This window comes from Stegodyphus dumicola, chromosome 9 (assembly GCF_044657685.1).
Source record: "Stegodyphus dumicola isolate Sdum_Otavi_A_Nest chromosome 9, ASM4465768v1".
Lineage (NCBI taxonomy): Eukaryota > Metazoa > Arthropoda > Arachnida > Araneae > Eresidae > Stegodyphus > Stegodyphus dumicola.
Window position 1 is genome coordinate 144,678,298 of NC_140776.1, and position 14,250 is coordinate 144,692,547.

The window sequence follows — 14,250 nt, forward strand, 5'->3', positions numbered from 1 at the left end:
CAAGATCCAGCCTTTAAAATTAAGTTTAAAATTAATTTTCATAAAAAATGCACAGGCATTACATAAGCGTTGTTTTAACGTATCTTTATATATCACTAATTTAAGAACAATTTTATTTTTCGAAATTCGAGTTAAAAATTAGCCACTAGATTCTGTTTATCTCTCCTCTTAAATAATTTCCGAATCTTGCATTAAACAGAGTTTTTAAGTAGGCTATGAGGAAATCCTGCAATGATTTAATAACTTTCTAAAAATGAAACACGGGGAACAGAATTATAAAATCATTTTAATATTGCTATTGTATGCTTCATGAAACAAAATCTAAAGTAGCAGAATTGTCAGAGTATGAAAGGCTCTACGGGGGAGATTAGTTTTAATGACCTTCTAAGTAACTTCTCAGGTGTTTAGTATTTTTACCCATAAGTCTTTCAACAGCTTTACCAAATGTTTCTCCAACAGCCCACTGGTAACCTAAAATAAAAGAAAAAAGGACATGCAAGACATACAATAGAACTAATATGAATTATGAGCAATTATGAGCCTTATAAGGTATTTTCTCCATCTATCAGGATTTATTCGAGAGGTTCAGGTTCGAGTCCCGGCGAGGGCATTGCTACTTTTCAGGCACTCCTTTTGTGCTTTCATAAAACGAGGGAGGAAAAAAGCTAATGGCTGCACAGGCTTTTACATGTCTTTCAAGTCCTTACTTATTCCTTTTATCTCTTAATCTTCAACTGAGGGCACACGATTGGCGATATTTAGCGAAACGCTTACTAAGCGGTAATTGTATAAAAGATAGTCCGTAGAATATAACACTTTCATTGAATATTAAAAATATTACTTTTAATATTTGTTCACTTTAATGCTGCAGGTGAGTCACCAATAACAGAAAAAAGCAGCTATGCACCCTCAGTTAAAGATTAGGATCCTAGGCTAAATATTAGCATTTTTCGGCTTCTTTTATCTTTTCAACCGGCTGAGAATTTCGCTAAGAAGCCCCAAATCGCTATGAGAAATTTCTTGATTTTAATTCCAAAATGCTCCTATTATTTTATTTTTATACATCATTTAAGTACTGTTAATGCATTGCTTTAATTTTTTGCACATATTTCAAGATTCACGTATATATACTTTATAAAAGTCCTTAAAAATATTTTAGGATGTATATATATAGTCTTGATGGTCAGAAGGTTTTAAGTATTTGTTCTTACAGTAATAGACGATAGACAATTCTACCAAACTCCAATCTGTGCCCGCCAGATCTAGATAATGACAAACAAGTCACGACAATGGAAACTTAAGAAAAAAAATCCAGGAGTAAATTTCATTTTAATATGAAAAAGGAACAGTAAAAGGGAAAGGAAAAAGCAATTTCTATACGATTTATAATTACAGCCTTTCACTAAAAGTCCAGCGATTAACCCGACGTGATTTCAGTATGGACAAAAAATCTAATTTTCAACACGTCATTTTACAGAGAAAATACAACGGCCAATTTAACCGTAAAATTTATAAAAAAATTTTAAGCAAAAAATTTTGCCAAATGGCTGAGAAGCTATAAAACAAATTTTGTATATAAACTAATAAAGAAAATAGTATATTTTAATACTTTTTACTCTTAATTAAATTCTCATATAGATTTTATTACGATTATTCAACTTCTTAAATCCTTGGTATTTCTATATTAATTTTAACAATACTTAATATTCTCCCATTAAATAATTATTTCATTTATATTTTCATATACAAATCGTTCTCAAAATAAAAATAAAATTCTTAAAATTCAAATTTTTAAACAATAAGAGTATAAATAAGAGTAGAAAACCAAATTTTTAGAAAATCAAAATAATTTAGAAACTCTTGCCTACAGAAACTTCCCCGACACAAATTATGCATATAAATTAAAAAGAAACTAGACATTATCTATAAAAATAATACATAAATTATACTTAATACTAAAAAGGCAAGTAAATAGTAAATTTTAATTTAACTTACCAACTATATAGTTTAATTATTTTGGTTTCCTAAAGATGCAGCGTCTTAACAGGATGAAAGCGTAAGCGAGAAGAGAGGTGGTGGTGTATTTAATTATGGCAAAGCACACTAGGGCTATCTGCCTAAGGGAAGGGATGCCTTTCGGGGAGGACTTTCTAAGGGAAACTGACTCGTATACACGTTACACATGGGGAAAACCACGAAAACGCCCATGCAGCCAGCCCGTTCGCGGGATTCGAACCTCGGACCGAACTACCAGTGTTCAGCGTCTTTACCGCTCGGCCGCTGGTGGGCCAGCGAGAAGAGAGAGAAAGTGTCGTAGTATGTAGAGAAAGAAGGGAGGAAGTCGAAACGTTTCAATTCCAGTTAGTTTTGGTTTACAGTTATTCTGATTGGGCAAGAGACATCTGCATTAAGCGTTACATAAAATTTCAGGATTAATTTGAATGGCGCAGTTTAGACTTATGGCGCTATTTTCAAGACAGACAGAGGAAGTCCCCCAGATTAAATAAAACTAAAAGTGATTATAGCTAATTAAAACCAGAAGTCTGCCCTTATATTTTTTTCTTTTACATGTGTATAATTACATAACAAATTTTTTAAAACATAATATGATCATGCCTAGTATTTTTGCGCATTAAGTTGCTGAAAATTATCAGTAAAGACATAAAGTAAGAAATTTAGAAGCAATTTTTCACAAAGACCAAAAACTAAAATTTATGTCATAAATTTCAAATAATCCTATAAATGCAAAAAAGAATTTAATACATGTTAAAACCAAAACACTTCAAACAAGCAATATCCTAATTTTTAAAAAAAAAAGGGAAACATAAAGAACATAATAGTAGAGGATGTCAATCAACTTCAATGCCCCTTTGTCAGGAGAAACACTGAAATCAATTGAAAGCTCTCTTCCAAAAAACTCCTTGCTTTTCTGTATCCAGAATTAGTCGACGGACCATTTCAATGCATTTTAATTTTAATAGTTCATCCCAAGATTCTGGTCCCTCTCCCAAACAAGGAAAAACGAAGTAACTTCTAATAAAAAGTTTTTACCTTTAAATAAAGAAAACTATATTCAAAGAATTTAAAACATATGTGAAATAATAAAATACTTTAGTGAAAAATACAAATCCAAATTTTAGGTTTATACAAAGAGAGCATTATCCAAAGAATTGATATATGCTATATATAATATAAAAATACATAAAACAAAGTTTTGATTTTAACTGGCAATTGCCCTGTTAGCCTTCAAATTAATTTGGGTATTTCCTCTTTCTCTCCTGCAATAGTATCTGTTTATAGTATATCAGTTTAAACTGTGTCACTTCAAAATTAATCCGCATCATACGATCTTACGTAACGCGACAATGCAGATACCTTTTATCCAGTCACTGAATAAGATTTCAATTGAAACGAAAACCTTTTGACACTCACCCAAGCTTCTCATCATTACGTCGATGGCTTTAAGTGCTTCATGTTAAGATTTCGTCTCTTACTCTCTCTCTCTCTCAGTCACCCGTTGTATGTGTTAAGAATGTACTGAACATTCAAAAATGTGAGCTGTACATTGCGCCCATGATGATGTGTGACTCAGAATGTGTGTCACAAGAATTGTATTATCCAGCAATAAATTATGTGGTATATTTAGCTATACGTTTTCTGGAAGTTTCATCATTCTATCTAGGCAAAAAGCCTCGCTGGTCTAGACAGATATGATATGTAACATGTACGTATTTATTGTCCGCTATAAGCTAATTTAATTAAATTACCACAGCAGATTCCAGATGTTATTAGATATAATCGGACTGAGATTTCTACACTTCACTTAAATTTAGAAAGAATTTCTAATAAACGATCTTCCTTTCCTTTGTAATACGTTTATGAAATATCCCTTTCTTTTCTGACTAGCATCCTGTTTTTCTTAAAATTTTTTGCTATAATTTCTCACCTCCATCATTTTTTGTTGCATCTCAATTACCAATTGCTACAAATCCGTTTGCCATTTTCGCAAACACAATTCATAATAACTTCCCACACGAGCAACACCACTACCTTGAAAGAATAAAGCTATCAAAATTTTCAATTTTGTAACTATTTCCGTCTCTCCCTCTTGTTATGTTAGGCAGATCAAAAGAGAAAAAAACTGTTTAGGGAAGAGTGGCATCAAATCAAATCCCATGTTTTACCACTTAGAGCATGATAACTTAAATGTATAGAGATTGTATTTTTGATGTTTCATGTAGGAAAATACGCAGGTGCATTAGAAGAAAATTTCTTTCCTTTGAGAATAAAATGTTTCGAGGGCACAGAACTCGTATTCTGGAAGAATAATTTTAGCAGAAAACAGTTTTGTTCATGGAGCAGACACGTCAATCTTTTGACCTTCATTTTACTGAGCACGTCTGAGGTTAGAGTTTGACGATTCGCTCCGGAACTGATCCAAAAAAACAATTCATTTCACTGAGAAAATGAACAGTGTTAAAGGTATTTCTCCAGCCTTCTTAGCATGCCTTCGTGGTGTAGTGATCAGCACACTTGGCAAATTCGAGAGGTCCGTGGTTCGTGTCCCGGCAAGGCCATTGCTCATTTCTTCAGTTTGCTGACACTGAAAATTTTAAGTAACCCTGCAGTGGTGCCTGAACTGAAAAGGTGGTGGATGATGAATTCTCCACCACCAGGATTTGGCGATTGAGTCCCCTAGTCCCCACTCGCCCTTTGAAAAGGAGAGCATATAAGGTATTTCTCCCGCCGTCTTAGCATGCCTTCGTGATGTAGTGGTCAGCACACTCCGCGCGTATTCGAGATGTCTGTGGTTCGAGTCCCGGCGAAGGCATTGCTCAGTTTTCATCTCTCATCTCTCCTGCTTCGAAATAACCTAATGTCTTTACAAGTGACTACAGAAAACGCTCTTGAACATTTCACACAGAAATATTGTTGAAAGCGTGTCAGGAATATAAATGTGTTATTCGTTCTATAACAGATTCACTTTACTAAACTGACGAACGCCTGATTCGTGAAAAACAGCGGAGCTCATTTAAAGTTTACCCATACAGAGCTCTCGTTGAAGACGTGGCAAGCAAGATGAATCCCCATTTTAGACGAGAAAAGAATGTTTATTCTCCCACGTTTAAAATTTAGTTTTTGTCATTTCAAAAATTTTTGAAAATTTTTTATTCTAAAATGTTATTGTTAGTTCTATGTAGAAAGGAAGTTTTAAGGAATCTCAAAATTACAGTTAAAAAATTAATCCAGGAAGTTCGCGGTTTGATTTAATAGATTCTTCCAATCTGAGAAAATGTTTTTGGATCCGATTCCTTAAAAAAAAACTGTTTTGCCCATCCCTATCTAAGATTCTGTGGGGAGACGTTTTTCTCCTCTCAACCCTTATCTTAAAACCTTCGAAGAATTTGCAGCAGCTTTGTTAAAAAAATAGGCTTTGCCTTCTAGTAAGCTCACAGATATTTTTATTATTATCATGAAACATCGTTTCAGATGTACTGTTGCGTGAGGTGATGCCATTTCATATTGAAGATGTCTTCCCTGTTTTAAACTTACATTTCCGATTTGTCGAAAATAAAATACAGTCAAAAGTCGTTAATCCGGAGTCGTCGGGACTTCGGCGATTCCGGATTATAGATCATCAGTTTAAATCTGGTAAGATGGCAGTCAGAAATTATAAAATTAAAAATATGAAACCGTAATTTATGAAATAAAGAACAATTATGATGTAAAGGGTATCAAAATTTACAAAAAAAGGCTTAATATTTATTTGTTTACTTTATTAAACATTTCTTTCAACGCGCGCGTAAAGCATACATTACGCAAAGTCAAGATTAGAAAATTGCAACCAGAAAACTATTTGATGTGTATTCGTGATATTTATAATGAATTTGATTTAAATCATATAAAAGAAAGAGTACATCGAGAAGAAATACTACATTTAGTAATGAACTATAAGCCGAAAACATCTAGTCGAAAGCTATAATAAAATAAAAACATCTGCCCTAAAGATCTGGATAGTGCTGACAGACCAACTTCCAGTTCATTGCGCGCCGCGACGTTTCCCTCCCCCGCAGAGCAGTGTGAAATTGATAAACAGATTTCGGAATGGTTAGAAAAGCAAAGGATATGCCTTTATCCATTTTTTTTTTGCAGCAATTCCACTTTTTGTTTAATGGACATCGAAACATACTTTCGCTTTGGAGATCCTTTACATATTAGTAAATATATATCAGAAATTCTATTTGACATAATCGAGCTTCTTTCAAGCTTACTTTTATAAAATTGCTCTAACAGTCTGCAAAAAATAATAAGCCGGATCCAATTCGAAGATTAAGGAACAACGCAATCTGCATCATTAACTGAATTAGATAATTTTAGCTTAGCTTATACCGTCCGTTATACATTAAACGCGCATGCGTAAACGTATTATGCGCATGCGCACACGCATATTTGCAGCCGTATAGGTCTTACACGCATGCGAAGAAAGTTTGTAGCTTTAAGGTCCGAATTATAGATTATTCCGGATTATGGGTGTCCGAATTAACGACTTTTGACTGTAATTTCTTAACAATTTGCTTTTGTGTTATTTTATATCTTATCTGATATACAAATATTGTATATTATGGTTAACTTTTCTGACTGTCCAGAGGTGAGTTTTGGAGTTATGGTTTTTTCTTAATTTTTGGAACTTGATGAATATTAAGTCAACAATTTCTTCATGTATTAAATATTCAGATATGCAATAACTGCGGCACAAGAAAACGTTACTAAAGCTTTTGTGAGCAAAACAATTGAATTATCTGCCTTCGCATGAGTTTGAGGAATAAATCGGAATTATTAATGTAACAATTTGAGATCAGTAAAGTTAACACTGATTGAATAGTTTATTACATTTTTCGTTCACCATACTGAAACGTATTCAAAAATAAAAACTATGAAACTTACCCGTAATATAACCTGTATAATTAGGTATAGCTTTAATTCTTTTGCTCAAGTGTCTTTTATTTAGATTTGCGAAGCTTCGTTTGGAAACTGAAGAATGCGGAACGTACGAGCTCAAATGGACATGATTGTTACACTTTGTATCGGACCCAACAGGGCAAAAATTCGAATACTCGTGTCTGTTAAAATAAGCTGAATTTGGAAAGGAATGGCAGCAACAGTAATCTTTAGTCTAGAAAAAAATAGAAAATTGAATGATCATTTTCAAAACAAAAGTTTATAAGCATTTAAGCATTTCCATAATATACATACTAAGAGGTAGAAGAATTATATTAAATACTTGGGTTTTCTCGTTTTAGTTTGGGTCCATAAAGGTCCAATGGATAAAACTGAAATAGTTGTTATTTCGTTTAAAGTTCGAATTCTAGCACAACAGATTCAATGTTTGGGCACTATGGGGCAGATGTAAGCTAAATATGAGCAAAATTTGCCTTTCTCCAAAACAGTTATCTTTTGAGTGCTTTATTTTAATTTAATAACCTGATGTTAATTAAATTTTATTTATACGCATTGTAGTCTGCATGCCGACAAAAGGATTCATAGTGCTTCGGAACCACTTAAGCTTTCACTTACTGACAATAATTTTTTAAACCAAAATTATGGATATATTAACATAGGATGATGAATTGGTTGTAAAATTGTGATTTTTCATTTTAATTTTGTTTACGAAGGTTAGCTAGATCAGGTAACATTTTATTCTTCGGCTTTCTATTATAATTCTTGACATTGAAATTGTGACGCCGGTGAGAAGTTTGAGCCAACTTCACATTAAATCATTTCTGTAGTTCTTGGCTGCTAAGTTTTAAATCCGAGTTTACTGTTGCTTTAAGTTACATAGCTACAAGTGTTTGGCTGATTGGTAAGCAAGACTCATGCATTTATGTTCTGGTTCTTATTAAATAAAAATGTTTGTTTAAAAACTTTTTAAAGAGTTTGTATTTCTTTAAAAAGAACGAGCGATTCCAGACGAGCGATAATTCGTTCCAAGTCTGTTAGGAGTTTGGACTAGTTTATGCTAGCAAAGAAGACTAAACTTTAGAAACGGAACTTAAGAGATAAAAATAAGCAAACTTTTACGATTATTCATAAATGTTCAGACTTTTGATTAACATTACTTAAATAAAAATAATGATTTACATGTCATTACTGAGGTTCTAAAAATATGTAGGCTAGTTTTACTTCTTAAAATACTGAGAATAAATATTATAAATGTCTTTAAGATACCACTCATTTTCTAAACTCAAGTCAGACAAGAAAATGTCTAATCAAAATTTCGGAAAGAATTCCGTTAAGCTGTCTTTGTAATAATATTGCTGTAATTTTACTTGAAAGAAAAATTAAAGACTCAGAATTTAGTCTTGAAAAGAAAACATATCTGACGTAAGAAGGATATCACTATGCAGGGTGATCAAAAATAATTCATTGGTTTTAAACACTGTAAAAATTATTACACATGGAGCAATGAATGATGTATGAAATTTAAAGTATCCACCTTTCCGTTCATATCATCATAAGTTTTCAGACTGGCTTCCTGTAATCACGTGATCTCTGTTTATGTTGTATTCAAGTTCGCTTCACACCTGCGCTACTAATGGTCATTAATACATTGATAATGCAATTCTTGAGTTCAACCAAAGTTTCTCGCGATAGGAGAATGTAAGCAGAGCCTTTGACATATTCCCAAAGTAAGAATTGGCAATCGTGAGGTCTGAAGATTATCTTCAGCCTATCACCTAATCCAGCGGCGTGGGAATTCTTAGTTGAAGTAGTCACGCCGATTTTAAAACTCAGAGGCATAGATCAATATAAGGTTTATTTTCATGCATTATTCCTTATCATATGTATAATAACTTTTTGAAATATGAAAAAATTCATTTATTATTATCCTCTACTATATAGTAGGCTGACACATTCTCCAAACCTTACACGGGAGTAGAACTCATACCTTTGGTTTCGGGAGGAGAGTCAGCCTGCTCTAACTATTATGCCTCCAAAGAATATCCATTAAAAAGAAACAAAATTATTGCATCTAGAGAGAGGACAATTATTCCTTCTAATCAGCATATAATAGGCATAATTCTGAGACAACTATGACTATTCAGGGCTAATTACATCTTAGATTCAGTAATTCCATATCTAGGACCCAGAAGTTTAGGAAGCCCACAAATCATGCTTTAATTTCTTATAATTCTTCTTAGAAAACAAGGAAAGAGAGCACTGAGGCCTTTGAAGGTACGCCATATATAGAGTATGTAAGGATTATGTTAAATTTATTAGCAGTTAAATTTTGAGTTAAACTTCCTTTCCTATCGCTTCTTAATTTCAGCTTACCACTTCCCGCCACAACGTAGTTTTAGAATCACTTCTGAATGCTAATGAGGAAGAGCGGTGTTTAACCGCGAAGTTCTACTGTTTTAGAGAGATACCAGATATTCTGGCTGCACGCGTCCGCCTTTTTAAACTATTCTCTCGTAAGCTATTATTACGCTCGACCGTACTTTAGGCCCTTGATAGCTTCGCAGTCAATTAGCGTTAAGGGGCCAACTCTGTTAGAATTTTGATAGCTTCGGCTATATCTCTTTAGTTAAGATTAGCTTAGTTTGATTCTTAGTCTCTTAAGTTCAAGCCCAAATGTCGGCTTTATTGTACAACTCCAAGACTGAGTTCTGTTATATCTTAGTTGAATAATAAAGGATCTTTTAACCCTTTCCAAGTTTATTTATTGTCTCACGAACACAAGCGATTATTTGCTATTATCGCTAATTCTTAAGAATCTTAAGAACTAGTTTGCGATTACTTGTTCTTAAGATTCTTCACTTTTAACTGTAACTTAGAATTACACATTGGAGAACCCTACAAGACTTTTACTCGGGCTGTGTACATGTTTTTAATATGAATAATGAATGCTAAAGGCCTTAATACGTGTAGCTTTCTGTTGCAAGTTTAGAACAACATCCTTACTGCATTTAGTATAGAAAGAAAATCTCGTAGCTTTGTTCTGCTTCTGGAACAAATACAGTTTTTTACTATTCTGTTTGATTTTTTTCATCGTCCTTAACATGTAGATTGCATTTAGAATTCTTAGAAATATATCGTTTTTTGAGATTACACTTTATAGTAATCTCAGTCGAATATACTCTATTTAATAGTAGTACCCCTTCAAGGTTTATAAAAGAGTTCTAGCTCTTGGTATCGCATACCATGCACTGTGTGTTGCATTGCTGTCTTTTGCAGTTTGTCAGATCTGTAACAAATATTAAAAATATTATTTTATAGATATTTTTAATGCTATTCACGAATGTTGTAATAAAAATTTCTTTTGAAATGAGGCAAAGAAAGCAACCTCAGTTTAAAAAATATTTTTTAATAAGGATGGTCAGACACAAGTCTCTCTTCTTCAACGGCAAAAAATTTTTTGCTCCTAAAGAAATCCTCAAAATCGCCCTTGAAATCGATAGAATTTCGTTCAGAATCTATACCGAACTAAGGTTACTCTTTTTGGTCTAATATTAAAATTTACACTAGCATATTCCTGTTCCATTTAAGAAATTCCTTCCTTTTTTATTATGCGTTAATAACTTAGCCATTACGATTTATGTAATAATCTGCACATAAAGCCTTAAATAGTTTTCTCCATCACGTGATAAAAGCGAAAGAAGTTGCACCAAATATTAGTTGCTCCAAAATAACTTATTCTGCCATATTTAAAAAAAAGGGGGAAAAATGATTTTACCATAAAAGAACATTTTTATTGAAAGACTTTTCTTGACACTTATAACTACATCGAAAGAGATATGGGAATGGGGGGAAATGCGGTTTGGGCTGGAAACTAAATGATTTTGTTGAATAAAATAGTTAATAATATCTGAAATGTTCACGTTTATTTTCTTTAAAATTCCTGTGCAATATCCAATTCGTATCACATTCCTGTAGCTCAAAGGTCGTCAAATACATAGAAAAATCTTATCTTTATCTTCGGGTCTGAGATTAATGAAAATATATAAGTACTTTCATATTTCCATTGATCTGAGACTAGAAAAGATAAGATCGCAATTATCGTGCGTATTTGATGCACTTTGAATATGATGTAGCTGATATATATTTCATGTTATATATTGATATATTCCCCTTTTTTAACGTGTATATATATATACATTTTTTTTTCATTACAACAGCACTAAGTTAAAGGAAAGAGAGTTGATAAATTTAGTACATGTTATTATTACTACAATAAACTTTGTTGTTTCTCTTTTCATGTACTTCTGATTGGTGTTGTGAACTCGTTAATTAAAAAATCATGATTAATCCATTATACAAACGATGCCGCTACAAATATGTTAACTATGTGAAATGCTGAGCTTAAAATGCCAGTTTACTTTAATAAACGGCCTTTTGAATATTACTAAATCTAGTCTTACAACATAAATTAATTTAACATATGTATTCAAACTGAAACTGTTCACCTTTTAATACTACACAAGGTGTGCCTTAAATGTTGCGACAAATTTCTGCGGGAGGTAGGGCACATCATAAAGATTAAGAATTGCATATGAACCCATGCCCAGAAACGTCACTGTACGCCGCCAGAGGGCGCTGTACAGGGGAGTGCTAGCGGAAAGTGAGGATTCCCTTATTCGGAAGCGGTAGGCACCATACGAAGAGCATGGACTGCTATACGAACGTAGAACTTGCAGGCATGCATTTTAGTGTACGGCATAGCTGAGGTTAATGGACGAGCCGCTGCACGCGTTTATCAAGAACGTTCCCCGACAAACATCAACCACCCCACAGTTTGCTTGCACGTCTGCATCAAAATTTGTGCAATTGCTGGTCATTAAGAAATGGAAGGACAAGTGAGGGCAGTCCATGATCGACTTGCTCGGTCGTTAGGAAAGAAAGTGTGTTGGATACGGGGGAGAGTAATCCAAGGACCAGCATACGTGCAATCGCCTCTCAATTAAGAATGTCTCATACCACTATACAGCATGCCTTGAACGCTGAGTCCTTCCACACCTTTGGTCTTCAAAGGTTTCAGTTATTGCTCCTAAATGACCATCCTGAACGTGGGCGTTTCGCACAGGGGTTTCTGCAAGAAAGTGGCCGTGATGTTAACAGCTTATGTGTTGTTCACGGATGAGACCATATTCAATAGGGATGGCATCGCCAATCACCACATTCAGCATTTGTGAGCTCAAGAAAACTCCTACGGTGTGCGTCATCACGCAACAACACTTCAAAGTTAATGTATGGGCGCCTGCTCATTTTGGAGGATTGGATGTTCGTAGCCATTTGAACAGATCATTCCCGCATCTATGGACTGGGCGTGGTGGACCGATTCCCTGGCTTCCGCGCTCACCGAATTTATCGAGCCTTAAATTCTTTTTGTGGAGAGCCATCAAAAGTGTCGTGTATCACGATCCTGTTGTGTCTGAAATGGGTCTCGTGTCAAGACTCGTCTGCGCATCTGCTACAATCAAAGAAACTCCCGGTGTGTTTGAACATGTCCGGCAATCAATAGTCCGTCGGTGTCAGGCATGTTTGGCGTCTGATTGCGAAAACTTGGAGCATCTATTGTAACATTCAAACTGTCGTACACCACTTGTATACACGTCCAATAGATGTTTCAAATTAATCACTCTCCTGTTTCCTTTCCCATCTTCTATTTCTGTTACCACTTACCCCTGAGATTTTCGGGCATGGGTTCCTGTGCAATTTTGAATCCTTATGATGTAGCTTACCTACCCTAGAAGTTTGCCGCAATATTTACCGGACACCCTGTATATATAAAACAAAATAGATAACCACGAAAATTTACTTACGTATTTTTGCTGATCTGACACTTGAACATAAGGTGGAATATAAATTTTTTCTGTGAATTTGATGCTCTTTGAATGAGGTGGGAATGATAGGGGTTCTATACAGCAATAACCTGAAGTATTTTCATTTACTTGGTTGTCATTACAGCTACATTGAAGGTATTGTTCAACATTTAAAGCACCACCTGTTAAAAGGTAAGAAAACGCCACTGCTAGAATTCAGTTAATAACATTGCTTACTCTTTGCTATATGGTAAATGAATTATCTAAATTTTGGTTTAACAAAAATTATCTTTTAGAAATAAGAAACTGGATTTCCTAAACAATTCTATATTGAATGCATAGTAAATTAATACTGATACAAACAGGTGATAAACTCGAATAGTGCTTCCTTTTCATATTTTGTAAACATTATAAATATATTAAAATGTAAATGGGAATAAATGTATTCTCTAGTTCACAAAATAGTATTATACATTCATAATATTACACAATAACAAAGATAACGTTCTTGTTATACAGAATAAATAATATCTTCAAATTCTAGAATATGACGGAATATATCAGTTTTCGTAAATAAAAATCAATCGTACATCGCAGTAGAATACTCTTTCGGTTCCATTAAAAATTATTTTTACGTATTAAAAATATACTGTTTTTATTCATTCTAAAATTATTTATCATGTAATATCCTCACTTTGAAAATACGTATAAATCCACACTTAGAATGATGCGAATATTGCATTATTATGGTTATAAGAGTATAATCCAATAAATGCCTAAAATTGTCCGTCTGTATTTTAATAATTAATACAAAGTATTATCTCTATACTTATTTAAGTTCGTCAGAACAATTCAAGATTAAATTTACTCTTTTTACATCCTTGTACGAACTAAAAAAAAGTATTGTAATCGCGAAAAGTTTCAGGCAGCATATTTCAACGAAAATATCCATTTTGAACGCTATCGAATGCAATTTAACGATGTTTTTGCGTAACATCTGTACGTAAAGACAGAATAAAAGATTCTTTTCCTCCAAAAAAAAAAAATTATAAAACTGCTTTAAAATGAATTCTAAAGAGAATTTTTCGTGGCATCTGTACCAACGTATGTACGTACGTACGTACGTATCTCGCAAAACTCAAAAACGAATAGCCTCAGAACTTTGAAATTTTGTATATAGGACTGCTATAACATGTAGATGTGCACCTCGTATTTTGGTTGCAATCGGCCGCACCAACCGTATATAAATATATTTATATATACATATCCACTGTGTTACCCGGCTCAGAGTGGTTTAATAAATTTTATTTGGAATTTAATTTGGTTTGTTTTTTGGTCACAATTCTTAATTATTAAAGGCGATAACTCATCAAAGGTTAAGTTAATTCTGCCGCCTCGGCAAAAGCTGTTGAACATTATGTTTTTAGCT

At 33.5% G+C, this 14,250-nt stretch overlaps 1 protein-coding gene across 1 annotated transcript in view; it reads right to left on the reverse strand.

Annotated features, from left to right (window-relative positions):
• Positions 1-270: 270 nt before the first annotated feature.
• Positions 271-14,250, reverse strand: part of LOC118201364 (uncharacterized) — a 56,256-nt gene continuing 42,276 nt past the window's right edge. Inside the window, exons 3-5 of the mRNA XM_035373458.2 lie at positions 12,822-13,003; positions 6,946-7,174; positions 271-471 (exon numbers count right to left, since the gene is read on the reverse strand). Coding sequence (XP_035229349.1) covers positions 374-471; positions 6,946-7,174; positions 12,822-13,003 — 509 coding nt within the window. The 3' untranslated portion in view covers positions 271-373. The remainder of the gene's footprint in view (positions 472-6,945; positions 7,175-12,821; positions 13,004-14,250) is intronic.